The sequence below is a fragment of the Telmatherina bonti genome, assembly GCF_933228915.1.
Source record: "Telmatherina bonti genome assembly, chromosome: 9".
NCBI lineage: Eukaryota > Metazoa > Chordata > Actinopteri > Atheriniformes > Telmatherinidae > Telmatherina > Telmatherina bonti.
The window spans coordinates 30,312,580-30,330,162 of NC_136627.1; the positions used below are offsets into that span (position 1 = coordinate 30,312,580).

Consider the following 17,583-nt stretch of genomic DNA (forward strand, 5'->3'; position numbering starts at 1 on the left):
TCAAATGAACTAAACAAATGCATGCTGGTTTTTCCGAGAAACACCATTATCTTTTCCACACAAACTCAAGATTTACAGATATGAGCTGTCCTATCACAGCTTACACACCTACATTGTTGTGGGTAATAAACAGCAATATAGCGTTTTTCAAATAAGTGCAACAGCATTTTTTAAAATTTATTTATATATTTTTATCTTTTGAAAAGGTAAATGAATTATGTGGTGTGTAATAACATATTAATCTTTGCTCTATTATTATGTTTCCTATCTCATGAACATTTAGAATGATGGTATAGAAGGGTTAGTATATTTATATATTTTTGTTTTTAAGATGTATAGTAATTTTAATAATCAACCAGATAGTCTAAAAAATGGTGCTTTCACTTCCTCTTATCCCAGTTTGCACGTTGCATACATTCCCTTAAACCCTCTGCTTCTCAGTCTGTCCTGTCAGATGTGAGCAGAGGGGATGACAGACAACTGGTGAGAACCAATTCAACAGGTATTTATCAGGCTGAAGTATCTTTGTTTTAAACACATTAGGACACTGCATGATCTAAACACCTTGTTACATAAAATATTTTGGAACAATAAATGCAGTGATTTTTTAGTTTAAATGTTTGATAACAAATGTTTGATTAATATGTCAAATAATCACTTCTGTCAAATAAACATATCCAAAGGATGTACTGAGAGCACCTGGATTATTACTGTGCAAACCTGCTCTGTCCTCGCTGCTTTCTGTCAGGTGCATTTCAGTAGTCACAGCATCCTTCAGAGAACTTGCCTAAGAAATGTTTACAGGTCATGAGCAAGAGAGATAAAGAGGCAGGAATGAGACCAAATCTTAAACATTTTGCCCAAATCGTATCGCATTGTAAATTTAACAAAATAACATTATTGTTACATTACTGTGTACAAACATATGTGCATGAGTGTGTTTATGTAATATACATAAATAAAATTTGCACACACACACGTGTATAAAAGATAAAATATTGTATTTGAAATGCAGATTAAAACTTTTTTTCTACTCCTTAAAATGGTTTATTAGTGATGCTACGCATCATAGAGGCTTTGTGTTTGCCTTGTTACAATTATTAAAGTATACCAATACTGTATCCTATTGTCACTTTTTCACATGGTAACAGAGTAGAGTATATTACACCTGTTTTTCTCATAGTTTTATTACTGTTTTACATGTCTTTGCTTTCATACTTGCTCAGGGGTAGACCTCTACCTTCCTTCAAATTAAGCTGTTTTTCACTGTCTAATCATAAAAATACATCTGGAAACTATTTAATGTGTTAATGTGAATTCAGTGTGTTTACTTATATTTTTGGGGTGGTGCTCTGTGTGTGTGACCTTGTTTTTCCTTAATGGTTGGGAGGTGATGGTATCTGATATACCATCTTATGGTGATGTTTTCATGTCTGGTTGTAAACTCCAAACCTGTGTTTTATTTTTTGTTTTATTGATTGATGTTAATATTTCTTTGACAGGAACAATACTTGAAAACAATGTTGCAGAAAATCTGCAACAGTTGCTGTGTATGTAGGGCTTTTAGCCATGGCTTGCAATTAAATCAAATTGAATGTTTCTTCGATTTTCTAATGTTTGTCATGACAATGTGATAACATTACGGCAGGATGTATCATATTAAGACTGTTTGCCAAAGCATTAAAGTCTGGAGTTACGATTATTTAAGTTAAAGTAGTGTGAATCTATACAAGGTATTCTGATTTATTTTTTGACATCAGACTATTTATTTAACTTTGGAGTTTAATATAATTTCTGTCTCTTGTGGTCAAACCAAAAACCTAAACTAACGCTTTAGAGATTTTTTCCCTTCCAGAAAACTACATCATGCAATGGAATCCGAGTACCTCCATACATCTGTTGTACTTTGCTTCGTCAAGGCATTTCGGCCCATTTAACTTATTTTGATTGAGCTGCCATTGTTGTTCATGTGTCTTCCAGGTGCCAACAATCCCGCAGACTGAGTCCATTGGAAGTCCACCTGTTTTTCCTGGACCCATCATGCTTTCTCCAACATCCATGCCTCCAGGAGGACCCTCATACATACCCAAAGAGTTTGACCCAACGAATCTGGCAGCAGGTAGCTTTCACAGAAAAAACTAAAAACATTGAGCAAATTTCATTATCATTGAAACTGAAAGTAAAATAGTTGTTCGACTGGTTCACAATGACACACGAGTAATGATGGGAAGAAAAAAACTTCTGGTTTTATAATGCTACTTTGTAAATTTGTTCTTTTTTTCTGTCTTTTTGGAAATACTGAATCCTTACGGGGTCTCAATAAAACCACTTGATATCCTCTTTCACAGCAGGGAGTATGAAACCTCTAGAGGAGTCCACAGAGAGTTCTGCAGGAAACAAAGACCCATCCTCAGACACTGGAGCTGGTAACCAATTGGGTTCTCCTGTTGCACCAGTTATGAACCTGCAGAACTCTGCAATCCTGCAGGGACACCCCAGACCGGGTATGCCACCTCTGCACCCTCCTCTAGGCATGCCAGGTTCACACCTACCCCCTTTCCTCTCACCTCCAAATCTGCAACATATACCCCCACAAATGATGGCAGGAGGACCAATGTTTCCATCAAACAGATATAGAATGCCCATGCCCTTTCCTCCTCGGGGTCCTCCCTTCCAGCGATATCCACCAGTGGGGCCAGAGAGTATGAACGACGGGGACGGGAGGCATTTCAGAAATGGTGGTCCTGGATTTGGATGCCCACCCTTTCAAAGAGGGCGCTGGTAGGCGCCGAAGAGCCACCTGGGGGGTTGCGGAACCACTGTGACGTGTGTTAATAAAAACTATGAGAATTGGGTTCAACAAGAACTGTTGTGTCTGACCGGTTTTGCTCCGCCTTCTGGTCAGATTTGTTAAACTACCAAAACGCTTTTTTCCATGGTCAGCGCTGGAAAACCAAACAGTTTTGGATTTGTCCCTTTCTCTGATAAGTTCCCCAGAGGAGATCCTTTGTAAATATTGTGATTGTAGATGTTTATCTTTTTTGTATATTTAAATTTGTGTAGCTTATGCCTGAATCTTAGATGCAGTCAACAAAGGCAGGGTTTATTTTTTAATTTATTCCTTTCTATGAGTTTTTGTTCATTGAAGGAAGAATCTTAAAAAAAAAAAAAAAAAAAAAAAAAAATCTGTCAAACCTTTCTTGGTATTCTGTTTTTAGGGGCACATTAATACTTAGCTCTTGGTTTCCTTTAAATAAATGTTCATATCCTGCCAGTAGAGGGTAGAGTCAACCCTGTTTCTGTGACCAACCTCTGTTTTACACTAAGGTCGCACCATGAAGGATCATGTGCAGTGAATATTAAACATCTACCATTTCTTTGAGTGGTTTATGGAACTGACTTTTTTTTTTATATCTCCTTATAAGCACATCTCAGCTGACAGACTTCATGTTATTTCACAGCATTAATCTGTAATACACAACATATTGTGGGATATTGTTATCCAATTAAAAATATATTTTTATTCTTAACTGATTAAAAATGTAAGAACTGAATTAGTACAGCTTGTATTTTGTTGCTGATAACGCAGTGAAGGGCTGTTATGAATAAAAGCTGAACCCAGTCATTGTTAGTCATGTAATAGAAGCAGATAGATGGATAAATATATAGATATGGAGTTGGGAGATTCGCAACCAGTAAACACACACCCGTATAGTATCTCATCTGATTGGCTCTGAGAATAAATAAGTGGCATTCTCAAGATCCACTTGCATGCCGTCTCCATGGGCCGTGGGCTCCGCCCCTCCCAGCGGTGTGGAAACAACACGCATGGTCCGTGTGGACAGACAGACCTTGGCGAAGCTGCAGGATTTCGGGCACAGATGCGCGTGAAAATGGATGCTTCAGTGTCCGGGGAAGAGCTACTGCATCTCTGCGGAGGTGAAAACAGGTATGTATGGAGGGGAACTGGGAAGCATGATGGAAGGAAAAATAAGCTCGATGACCGATCATGCCTCTGCGTGGTCCTAGCGCCGTGTGCACGCATGAGCGCGCCACTCAATCATCCAAGTTTAGCAGAGGTGACACGCTGGCGCACTGAAGCTGCCGGTGCGGCTCCAGCGGACAAGCCCGGCAACATGCGTCTTTTTCTATGTGCTGCTCTGTGTTTACTGACCACTAACCCAGTCTGTACCGGTTGTTTTACTGGTTAAAAAAAAAGCCAGTCATGTGGCTGGATGACGGCAGACTCATCAGGATTAACACATGTATGTCTGGTTCGGATGCATAAAAGCAGCATCATCAACACATGAAGTCTCAATGCAAACCACGCAGAAAGCTATCATAAGATCTATGCAACGTGGTTCATTTTGGCAAACCAGAAACCGAGCGTGGTCCTAGTGCGGTGAATTGAGCCTTGAAGCATTTTAACAGGACTTCTTCCTCCTCTCCTGTTTCACTGCATGCTACCTGACGACTCGGACTAGGTGGAGGTGACTCAACTGAAAGGCGATGGCTCATCATCCATGCAGTCGCTTCACTCCCATGACCTTATGGTGTCACGTTTGTTGCAGCGTCACTGCCACAGCCTGACTCTCAGTGTTTTCTCCTGGTCTTGTTTCTTTTCTATGCACATGAAATGAATAAATATGTTATTATTGCTAAAGATGTATTATTAAGATTTCATGCAGCATGCGATGTAGCAAGTTATGCAGCTATAACAAGACATGGACAAGGACAGTTTGTCTAAAGATGTCTAGTTCACTATGATTTGGCAATAGGACAGTTTGTTTGTTGTCTATTATTATTATTGTCATTATTATACAGTTGATTTATTTGGAGAGTGGTATCACTCTAGTGAGGTTGTGATACAATTTCTTATTGAGCAGATTGTATTAATAGCGAAGCAGCATTTGCCTGCCTCAACTCCTAATTGCTGCATTCAGCAAGATGAAACCTAAGAACATTTGCAGCAAAATGCACATTTAAGATATACATTTTCATTTTTTCATTCAATTTCACGTCATTTTCATTCATACAGAAACAAACCTCATGAAGTGAAATTACAAAAAGGCTTGCACTGACTGGAAAAATGTTTTACCCAGCATTTCTTAATTGCTGTCTTGTTTTTTTGGCTTCTGTCCATCAGTGGTGCAAGCTAAGATCCACATCCTGCACTGCTAGCAGTCAGCTGCCATGTGCGCTGAATATTTCTTGGGCAGCCCATCACATTTGCCAGCATTCTGCTAAAACAATATGAATATTTTGCAGGCTGAGGGAAATAACTGAACAAAAATGAAAGTGCTCAGTAACTTCAAATTTAAGTAGTACACATACCTAACATATACACTGTGCTTTTTTATTGTTTGCTGATAACAGTTGTTAAATAGCATTTGAAGGACTTTTTGTTGTTTTTATATTACAGCTAATTCCTTTGGGTTTTTTTCTGTCAGCCCTACAGTCTGATTACATTGTCTGCCAGTGAAATGCCAACATTTTCATCAGCCACTAAATCTTTCAGCATCCTGCAAATTTTAAAAGGTTTCATACTTTCAAGGTTTGGTTGTGATAGTTGTTAGTTTTGTCATTTTATATATATGCTTGTTGTGTGTAGTATTATGGTGCATTACAGAATGTGTTGGTGTGAGAAAAAAAACCTCAAACAGAAGGTCTCTGTGTTTTGTGATGTGTCCACCCGGTGGTAACCTGAACCTCTGTGTGTGACATGCCTGCACACAGAACCAACCCTCTCTCTTTCTGCCCCTCTTTTATGTGGCTCAGTTGTATCTAGTTTAGCTCCTCTCTGGCTTATGTCCACGCTCTTGAACTCTGCATCTCCGGGCTCTTGCATGTTCGACCAACTGTCTGCTGATAAAAGAATGTCTGCACATTCATATGATAATTTGTTGGCTTTTTGTACAATCTGTGACTTTGTTCTTTATGCATGTACAGAAATATACTACCAAAAACAGTCATTTTGTTGAAATGTGCATAATCTAACCTTTATAACCGATCTTTGTGAATTATTCATCGCCATCCCACTTGCGCATAATTCGTCTTTCATTTGCAAAGTAAACACTGAACGTTATAGTGCTACACAACGTCATGGACGTAACATACAGACAGAGCCTAGTGTGACGACACTAATGCAGACCATTCATTACAATACATTCCAACTACCTAATGAATTGTAGCTGGTACCCTGGTTTTAATTATCCTACAGCAGTTGTATCCCAATTTTGCTTATCAAGCCGTTGTTTAAAAGTCAGGTAAACATAGAGCGATGCAAGTAGGAAAATAAGCAAAGCTTTAAAATATAGTAAAATCTGAAGTCACTGTGCCAAGTGCTATGTTAATTGGCAGAAAGCCTGAGTGCTATGCACATGTTTCTCCTGATACGGTAGGACTGTGTCAGCAGCTGCTACTCTGCCCATCAGGCTTTGACTATGAAATAACTAGCTTCACACTAATAAATACACAGCGCTGGTAAAGTTGCTTAGATATTTGAATAAATTTAACTAAACAAGAATGAGAATAAAAAATAACCTGAATTCCTAAATAAAGAATATGAATTTCTGATAATCACACAAATTTATGATAATTGCATGATTTATGTACATGGAAATCATGTAGTAATGCAGCTGTAATATACACGGTCCAGTCTGAGCAAACTTGTGTGTGAAATGCAGTCATCGCTGGCGGGTTGCCAGTTTGAGAATTTCCTCCTCTTTTTGCTTAAAGCAACAGATTCCTCTTCATTTCTCAGACTTTATGTTGCAGCCATGTACACACCATGGTTGAATCCAAGGATTGCATTATGTCTCACTCAGTGAACACCAAGCTTTCTGTTTCATTAATGTTATATCCCTTCATATGGATTTTCAGGCGTGATTTACCCCTCTCCCGCTCGTCTTGACAGGACATCTGTCTCCATTAGTGAAGGCCTCTGATGTGATGCTTTGTCCGTTGTTCCTCTCCCATCTTTGGGCAGTTGGAAAAAGGAGTCACATTGTTCTCCACTATCAGCTGAATGGTATACACCGGAGTGTGCCATGTGGTTTTGTTCTGAATTATGTGCCGCTAACTGTGGTGATTCTGTAAGTCTTTGCGTACCACTTCTCATCCATTTTCATAAAGATTTGTGTATTTTTTTCCTAATTTTCCTGGTGATGGAAGAACACTGGATGTTGCCAGATATTTCGGGGTCAGAGCAAGTGAAGCCTTATGATGAATTCATGATGTGCTGACAGTCAGTGAAATCAGAAAGAGTGCTTGCCAAGATTTGTTTCTTGCTGCTTTCCAGAGAGTTAGCCTCCAGCAGTACTGCACATTAGGAAGACTTGGATGCACTCCGTTTAATGTCAGAAAGCCCGGTTGTTTCACCTGTCTTAGAAAGCAAAGACTAACCTGAGGTACTTTCACCCTTTAGGTCAAAGCTGTAATATTGCAAAGTGTTTTTTTTTTCCATGGTTTGTGGATTCCGTGCACAATGAAGACATGGGCTTTCTTATGCATTATTGCAGACCTGCATTAACATTCTAATCAGAGCCTTCACGAATAACACAACGCTCCCGCTTGCACCTTTAGAAACAACTCATGTGAGCTTAAAGGAGACATGTTAAAACAATAAAAAAAGAAAAAAAAACTTTTTTCAGTGCTTGGAAGTGTGTGTGTTTTGGTGTTCAAAGTGTGTATTCACACTGGTGGTGATTGGTCTGCTTTTGTTGATTGGTCTGTTTGGAACAATGTAGACACATACTTTACAGACCAAAGAAGTGAACTCTGATCTGCTTCAAAACCACAGTCTTTGGTTTGGTTGCAACTGAATCCTGGTGCGGTTTGTCAACAGACCCCTCAGTGCGCCAAAGAGGAAGTGAAGCAGCACGACATGTCCGGTATCTTGCTGCCGCTGCTGCTCATTCTGGACAGGTCCTGGTAAAAACTGTATTAAGTTTAATTAAGTAGTAAATAACCACCAAGATTGCAGAAACCCATCTGTTGCTCCATTGCTTATTGGCAGGGAACTAGCTGATCAGTTTTCTTTGTTTAAATCTCGTAAAGGTAAGATCACATATCAATAACACCAGCTGTGAAATGCACATGCATTCACATTCATGACCTAAAAAGCTCATCTTTACTTTCATTTGTCCCTCATCATTTTACCAGAGTTTCTCTGGGATTCCAGCCCAGGGCTGGTCGGTACACGTTGTGGTCAGACTGGTGTCGCTCAGCAGGTGATGTCCATGGTGCCTCAGATCTGTGCCTCTTCCGTTATGCAGCTGGAGCGTCCATGTCTGTGTTCTGGCCCATACCTGCTGATAGTGTGTCTGTAATGGTGCCTTCACTTTTCACTTTGTCTAAAATGTGTTGGTAAGATGTCAGAAAGTTTCTCTTGGTGATGCAAGCGCCGTCATCCCTGAAAGACCTCCAGTGGCTGCAACACTCAGCTGAAGTGGAGAATTCCTTCTTTTTATATGAACTTTTAGCGGTGGGAAAATCAAATCAAATATCAGGGTTTTTTGCTTCACAATTTTAAATAGATATTTTTTTAAATAAAGAAATTGATTTTTTTAAAAAAAATAAATAAAAATAATCCATTATAAAAAATGTTTTTGTTTGTTTTTATTGATCTTTTTACTTATCTTCTTGGGTATTCTAGCAGCAGAAGGATGGTCTGGCTATTGTGTTGTTGCCTGATAAATACCGAAGTCAAGAAAAATGACGAGCAAAAAATAGTTTTGTACATTTTTTTTGTTTGTTTTTAATCTACGAAAATCCGCAATATCCAAGAATTGTGAGAATTACAATTTAAATCGAACCGGCACCCAGAAAATCGGAATCGAATTGGAACAAAAGCGTATCGTCACAGCCCTAATATCTTTGGTGTCTGATCTTTTTGTCTGTATTTGGACCATGATGGGACGTTGCGGTCCAGCTTCGTCTTGTGTCTGAGAGCCGACAGTTAGCGGCTTATCGCAGCGAGTTTCTCGTTTTTGTTTGGGGGGGATTTCTGACATTATTGTTTGATTTACTGTGTGTTTGTATGAGCCGTACACTAGTGGAAAATACTAAGTAGCCCTCTGGTACTTGCTTTCTGCAGCAGTCATGCAGTTTGGAAAGACATGACAAGCAGTATGCAAAGGTCTCATTTACACTGTTTTCCACTTATTAAACAAGAAAATAAGACCAGCTGTCAAAATGCACATTATGATGGTCATCGGCTTCGCCTGGCTGATCCAGTCTCATGCTTTCGTATGAATAATAGATCCTAAGTGCACAAAACTGCTGAGGCTGTGAGTCACTTGGGGAGACTGGAGTTAGCCTAACTTTACCACATCATAAACAAGAACTACTCAGGAACCATTTTAAATTTATTTTGGTTGACTCAAGATGGAAACTGTGGGGCTGAAATTGTGCGAAAAATGGATTAGTTGTGTTTTTAGTCTTTAGTGCAGTGCATTCATTTAGTTATATGCAAGTCACATGCTGTCATACAATATCACACAGGTTGAAGTGAATATGGTAGAAATGAACATTCGTCAGTGTGGCAGCTGTGCCATATTGGAAACAAGAACAAAATTACTGGTCATGTGTATTAAATGGTCACACACAGGATCAATGACTTTGATGATTCCATCGGTGTCACCTTTACCGCCAGTTTGAGGATAAATGGGATAAGATTTATTTCTGGCAAGCAATCTAAGAAAAGATTATTTTGATGTGCGATGCATCATTAAAGTATAAATTTTAGTGCAAGGCATAACCTTAAACGTGTTGTTATTAATATGTAACCTGAACTAAGCAGCTCAAAATCTCATTCTCATTACCCCCAACCTAGCAGCATGTTAAGTGCAGTTCTCTACACTTTAATATGCTCAAAGCATCCTTTAATTACTAATGCTGGAGAACTACCTATGCTGCTTAGGCTCAGTCTTGACCAACAGATCCCAGCTTTTTTCTTTGGACTTGAAATTATTTCCCTCTCAATGTTGTTGTCTTTGATGTAGACTCTTGAGAGGCAACTCTCTGCTGGAGCTCTGTAGATCCTCCGCTAATGATCTATACCCAGGCTGAGGTTTCTCCTTTCATGTCTTCTGCAACACTTGCTTTCTTTCTCCTTCATTAAATACCAGTTGCACATACTGCCCTTCATTACAATGGATTATTTCTTTCCCCTGAGGAACAGAGGTGGGGGTGGTGTTGGTGTGATTGAGGAGAAATTTGAGAAAAGATTTGACCTTTTGTTTTGGTGGATATTTCTTTTATGTGTTGCCAGTTTGGCTGCTTCACCAGATGCAACACATAGCAGGTGCCTTGTTTAAATGCAAAATCAGTTCCAGTTTGATGCAGTTCCAGTTTGTAGATTGTTTTGAGAGTAGAATTTAAGGCAAAATGCTGATGGTTTACATCATGATGTAGGGTTGGGGATAACACACACCCCATGTCTGCAAATTGAGGGATTAATTAAGTTTCAAACAAGAAGGCATCTATTTATGTTTATTTCTGTTCTTAGTGGTTGTGACGTGCCTTAACAGCTAAATATGACATAGATGACATTTTATTGTGTATTATTTGTCTGTTTTAGAAAACCACAAGTCAACCCAAACAGTTATTTCCATGTTTAAAGTAATGAACAAAAAGGGACTTGTCGTCCTTGTGCATTCTGACAGATGCCCCCTGGTGGCCACAGTTAACAAATTAGTAAAGTGCAACATCCTAACCAGCCTCCAAAACAGCTTAGCAGTTTTATTGTACTCATTGGACTGTTTTAATATGCAGCACATTTACAACATACTTTATTTAGTCATCCTTGTCAGAGAAAGCTGCATTTCTAATGTCTGATCAGTGAATTCTCTCCCGCAGAGCTGCATTCGCTTAGCCTACCCTGACCTCAGGAACTGAAAAGAGCTCTGTTTATGTTCAGCATGTTTACCGTAGAGCCTAATGAAGAATTTAACATTGCTGTTTCATCATCTTGTAGTGATATGTATTCTTGTGGTCCATTCACAACTGCTATATCAAAGCAACGTGGAGCCAATTATTAACTGACCTTTACTGAAGCAGTTCTAGAAAGCAGCACTGTAGCCTGTTAAACATGTTAAGCCCCTGTGGTCTTGAGAACCGGTTGAACTCTGAGGACTTTCGCCATGTCTCGTGGTTTTAGCCATGCTGCTGAACAAAGAAACTGGAATTTATGTGACTGATCTCCATGCAGTAACCCAAAATGCCATGAGAAGGAAACTCATCTTCTCCCTTTTTACATTTAAAACTCACCATGAGGTGTCACTTTTTTTTTTTTTTTTTTTTTTAAACTGAGGCTGTCTCGTTGAAGACAAAGCACAGCTCGTTGCCTAACAATACCCACATGATCCTGCTTCTACATATTGTACTGTTTTGCTGCCACTCAGGGGCAGTGTCAGGATTACATTAACCAGTCTTTGCTTTGCTGCACACCAGGACTTTGTCGCCATATTGGAGGACACCTGTTACTGTTTACTACCTCATTTTCAGGTTTGTTTCTTGTAATCTGTGTTAAAATGTGTCTAAAACCCACTAGAAAGAAACCAAAATAAGTGAATCAAAGTCATTATGATGCAAAAAACCACAGTAATTAATTGATCGCTACAGCTCTGACAATTAATGAATTTCAACGTTGCCACCTGTTTGAGTCTGAGGCAAGGGACACCAGACCTGTCACCCATAACCCTAACCATTCATCTTCACACGGGGGTGTCATCCATATAGGAAATTCCTGTTAATCTAGCTGACGTAGTCCCTTTGTGAATGCAGTGATTTTTACTTCTGCAGTCACAATGTCCTTTATCTTAAAAACCACGCATATCCCTAACCGCGTTACCTGGCGAAGTTTTCGACACAAGTTCACTATTCTCTGTGATGTGTTCATCACTGCACTTCCAAACCAGGAAAATGGGATGAAATTCTGTTGGTTTATTTCTTTTTTGTGCACTGGGCTGCCGTGTACACATATTGGTAAAAGTTGATAAGTTATTTGTAAGAAATTCTGATGAAGACAGAGGTGTAAAAGACAACTGCTACTGTTTTACTGCTGTAAACAAAATACTGCTTACTCATTATGGTGGATTAATTCCTTAGTTTTTAACCATGGTGACTGTTTCTGTTGGTGATGTTGTTGGTTGTTTTAGCTTTTCCTAGGTTTGCTCGAGGCAGATATCTCTTTTGTGAAACAGGGGAACCAAGTGCAAATTAAAGACTTGAGTGTAACTGTAATAACTATTTGTTGGAAAATCAGTTGCATCACTACTGGCTTGAGATAACTTTCAGGCAATCAGCAATCAACCAACAACATCATCATAAATGGCAACATGGGAGAACTGCAGGCTTGTCTCGCTGCATTGGAATAGTGCAAGAGATCCTTCACTTAGTAGAAAGATGGAAATCTCTTTGCAAAGACGAACAGGCCCTCAGCCATGTGGCAGCACCTGCTAATTAAATAGCAAAGTTAGGATACATGTAAAATTATTTGAGCTACAAGTGAATTAAAGTCAAGCAGAGAAACTGGAATAAAATGATTTTAAAGTTTTTGTTTTTTTGTTTTTTTTTGTCCATTGTGAGTTTGCTAAATGTCTCTCTCCCTCCCTTTTTTCTCTGATTGTGCCTGACGTTGATTGGCAGTGATTATGGCTGGTTGTGACACCGGGACAGAATCAGCAGTCTGGAGTGTTGCTGCGGATCTGTAACTGTAGCCTCACCTGCCAAATTGCTCCAGTGGTGTCGAGTGGCTTGTCAATGTGTTTGGATGTCCAACTCAGTCAGCTCCCAAACTGACTGCTGATAGCACTGGGCTTAATAGCCTTGTGCCAGTAATGAGATAGCGGTTTTTGTTTAGCTGAGCTTCAAGCTGTCTACATTTCTGAAATGTCTGTGGTGACAGCAGACATGGAGTCAGCATTAGCCCACATTTCACTGATAGATGCTTTTATTGCTCCTCAGTTTTGTTTTTGTAGGGAGGAGGGCGATAAAGAGGTGTAAATGAAACAGGAGCCTGATAGCAGAGATAAATGTTTAGCAAGGTTATAATTAACTTAGAAGAATATAGAAGAAGTCACTTTAAGGCTTTAGGTTTATTTTGGGAAGTCTGGGCGTATCACCTGAGTGAAGTCAATCTCTTGAGTTAAATCCAGTATGAATACTGGTAATGCACCACTGAAATCTGTTTAAATATCAATGTCACAACCTTTGAAAGCACATAATTGTACTTTGAGAATAAACCTGTTTGATCATTGAACTAAATAGTTTTGTTTTACCAAAAATCACTGGCAAGTCTAGATGGATTATTATAATTCGGATCAAGCTCAGCGCTCTTTCTCTCCTTTCTGGTTGTGTACTCTCAACTTGCTCAGGGCAAATTTTTACTGTTCAGTGTGCATGGAAACCTGTTTCTGAAGCACATGATGCCGGCTGCAGCGTGACAAACAGCTCTGTATAACTTCGCTTTTACGCACCACCCTGTCCCTTTCTCCCCTGCGTCCTTTACAATTCCATTAACTAAAAATGAATCCAGCGCTGCTTGTCGTAGTGTAGCCACACCACATCACTAGGGATCTGATGTGTCTTAGTTAGTCCAGTGGGTTGTCACTGAAGATTTTTAATTACACACTGCAACACAGTGACTGCAACCTTTAAGCTAGCTGCCTTTAATGCAAAGTCTGTCCTATTTTACTCAGTTAGTTTTACTGGAAATCATTCTTTCAAAAACATAAAAAAAACATCAAATCAGGAGTGCTTTTTGCATCAGACAAAAATGAAACAACGTTTACTGATCCATGCTGAGGAGTAAGGGCCTTACTCTGACTGTATATGTGTTTTTTCCACCAATGAAAAGGCTGCAACATTTAGTGTAAATATCATGCCTTTCATTGGGGAGTGGAGCTACAATTACTGGGGAGGGATGGAGCACAAATTCCTGCTGGCAATAGGTTTGTAGTTAAGGGGGATGGAATTATAGAATAAAGGAGTGGGCAAGGAGGGAGGGAGTAAAGAGTGTGAAAGAGTCAGCTGGAGTGTGTGTGTGTGTGTAGGGGTGTTTAGAAACAGTCACTCCCCCTTTCTTCTCTTCCTCAGTTCTCCAACTCATCCTTTACAAATAGTCGTCATTCTGCAGTGGACTTGCAGGAATATCAGTAATCCCTTCAAGTGGGTCATGAGATAGACCCTCTTCATTGATTTGTGGGATTTCTTATTGCTCCTGTGTGAAGAAAAACAGAATTAAAGCTTCCTGACTGCACAGAAAGGTAAGTCAGTGGGTTTGCTTCTGTTTGTCTTTGCAACACTATATTTAGCTGATAAGAGGCACAAATGGCTCTTCTGCTGAAAACCTCCCACTTTCCATAAGGGGTGCTAAACATCGCTGTCCACACGCTACGAGTCGCTAAAGTGTGGTCGCTAAGTACAGGTTTATATTTCACAACCAAGTTCATGTTAAGCCAGAGGATTTATGTTAACATTGGATGTGATATACTCTGAAGTTGCGTTTCAATTTTTCATTTATTGTGTCTGTTTCATATCCCGGGGTCTTCGCAGACTGTGTTTACGGTGGGGGGTATTTTACCTGTAGGGACCCCTGAGTAGAGTAGAGCTACCTACAACTGGTGTCTGCAAGCCATTGAATTGCCCACCATTCACTTCCAGACGCAAACAATATAGCTTGTGTCTGTGTCGTTGTAATGACAAAGCAGTGCTGCTGGTGGCGGTTTTGTGATGCTGAGCAAGAGAAGTGATGAATTGCAAATGTGTGAGATGGTCAAAGTCAAGGAGTATTCCCAAAACGCATCCTGCAGAGGGGGTAAAAGAGGACTTTATGATGTCTGAGTTCATTTAAAATCTGAGCATTGTGTTTGAAAACCCGCTGTGACTCTCACAGTGGGGAGAGGGGTGAGAGATGGTCATCTGGTGTCTTAGTTATGGTAATGTATCGATCGTTCAAGGCTCAGCAGGACAGGAGGTCAGACTCTGGCTTGCAGGCTTGTAAATCTTAACAATGTGCCTATTATGACTTGGGGAGAGCAAACGGTAAAACACAAACAGGTTCTTTTTTAATGCTTTGCATTAAACACATGCAGAGGAGCCTTTTTTTTTTTAAATCTAAGTTTGTCTCAACGAAAATGTGTTCAAGAGAGGAAAATGAATGTTCATATTGGTCTGCAAAGTCTTAAATCATAAGCTTTAAAGTACAATGTGCACTGAAACAAAGGATATGTTGTAGAGCTACAAGCCACAAGCATTTGTCTAGATCATGTGGTCTTTCACATACTAAACTTTCCTTTTTATAAAATTAAGACTGTAGAAAGCAGAATTGAGCACAATGGTAATTGCAGCTGTTTTTCCAGTCATTTTCTATGTGTGTGTGTGTGTGTGTGTGTGTCATACACAAGTCGACACACTGGCAATCTTTAGTGGCTTCATGCAGATTTGTTTCCACTCCAATACTCTAACCTATAAATGTGCGCCAACATGAGCAGCAAGATATTTGTTTTCCTGACAGCTACACAGCTCTTTATCATCAGGATCTGGCCTTCTATATTTAATTCTTTAAGTAAGCTGGAACAAAAATAATAAGGCATGTATAAAATATTTTCACAAATATATATACATACAGTTATTTTCCAGTGAAAATCCAATTAGAGCCTAATTTAATATTGATGTTTTTATTAGATACTGTCAGTGGATATGCCAGGAAACGGGGGATTTGGGGCCAAAATGCTGTATATTGTGATTTACATGGTCCCATGGCATGGCTTCACTGTTTTATTTAACCTCCTATTCATTGTAAATTTAAAAAGAAAAACTTGTAAATCCAGTTGAGCCTTGTGGACATACAGCATAAAAACTGCTAAAATAATAATAATAATAAAAAAGATATAACCTAAGTTGCACTAAGTGCACTTTTTAAATATATTTAACTTTCTGTGTGTTACTAAGTTTCCAAAGGAAGCAACTGGATTGAAGGCCTCTGCGTTTATCTGAAATGCGGTCCGTAAAGAGGCTTGTAATGGAAACTGTAAACAGGATTGCTTGGAGGAAATGAGATCATTTTCTACCGTGCTTTGTGTAGTCATGTGTGCCAGGATTAAACTTGGTTCTGCACTACAGCACATTGCAATGCAACAAAGAGCTGAGAGCTCCAAGGTGTTATGGGATGCCCTCATATAGTCCATATCTGTGGTAAGGATGAAGTTTCCTCTTTTATTGTAAATATTTAACATGTAAAATGACAGCTGAAAGGAGTCTTGTTCTCTTTTTATATCTGAGACCTTCTTCTGTCCATGATGAATTTGGACACCCAGAGATGCCATCTTCTCTTTCTGCTTGATGTTCCAGGAACATACAAGCTGATATTTGCAAAGCAAGCTGAAACATGTATACCCCGCTCATTAAAATTGGAATTGAAATGATGAAAATTAGTCTTGACGTTGACCCAAATGCGATTTTGAGTGGAGTGTGTGTGCTTTCAGTTTGGTATAAAAAGAAAAAAAACTCAAAGTGAAGGCTTACTTGGTTTTCTCACTTACTGACCTGGAAGTAAATGTTCGCCTGCGTGGAAAAGCTTTAGTGAATCACATGAAATCTGTTGCTAAATATTGTTCCAACATTACGATTGCCAGTATTTTACGTGGTGTCAGTGATGAGTACATGAACCCTTTGGGACAAATGTCTCCCACCAGGTCCTGTTTTGAGTCTGGATATGGAACTGTTGATGATCAGATTATAACCATAACACTACTCAGCACTTTCGTTCCCTTTGCAAAGGAAAAAATTGTTGGGTGTTTGAAGCCAGTTTGCGGAAGAGCAAATTAAGTCTGGAATGTGAAGCGTGTATAGGCAGAGACGTTTTGATGGTCCATGTAGCCAAGGGAGATCTTTACACTGTGAGTGATGGGAGCCGTTTTGTATTATGATGCCTTTTACAATCACATAGCACATTCTTTCCAAATGTACGCTTCCATCATAAACAAAGAATAAGTTAATGGTGTGATCCTGTTGTCTCTCCTTGGCAGCTAAAGTCAAACTAAGACTTACAGGTTAATAGATTTTACAGCGACTACTAAAGCAGAAAGTAACATGCAAAACTTAGAAACAGTGTGTTATATATAGTACTACATAAAATAACCTGTGTTCGTGCAGGTTGTGCAAGAAATTCCTCAGAGACAAGAGAAGCGGATTTTACTCTGCAAACTCCAATTACAGTTCAGATAATGTCAGACTATGCCCATGTATGAAAAAACGTTTAGCACATAAAACCTCTATTATAGTTTTAAAATAAGTTTTAATGTCTTTGGTAGATTTATGGTGAATACTTTAGAAAGTTAATTTATCATATTGCACATTGACCAAGCTTTAAAACGGTGTTGTCAGTTTTATTATAAACTAAAATAAAAACAAGTTTGAAATGCCTTCCAATAAAATATGTTTGTAAAGTTAAAAAAAAAAATCAAAATATCCTTTTTATAATGCTATGATACTTTAGTTGGCATGTTGTTGCCATGGGAACCAGTTGGATGCACAAACTTCTGTTTAATTTTCATTGGCAGAATCCATCTGCTCACA

The 17,583-nt window shown here is 39.1% G+C and overlaps 1 protein-coding gene across 1 annotated transcript in view; it reads left to right on the top strand.

Annotated features, from left to right (window-relative positions):
• The window catches only part of LOC306760026 (SR-related and CTD-associated factor 4-like), a 27,712-nt gene extending 24,428 nt beyond the window's left edge, over nt 1–3,284 (top strand). Inside the window, exons 17-18 of the mRNA XM_079245780.1 lie at nt 1,981–2,119; nt 2,349–3,284. Coding sequence (XP_079101906.1) covers nt 1,981–2,119; nt 2,349–2,785 — 576 coding nt within the window. The 3' untranslated portion in view covers nt 2,786–3,284. The remainder of the gene's footprint in view (nt 1–1,980; nt 2,120–2,348) is intronic.
• The last annotated feature ends 14,299 nt before the right edge of the window (nt 3,285–17,583 follow it).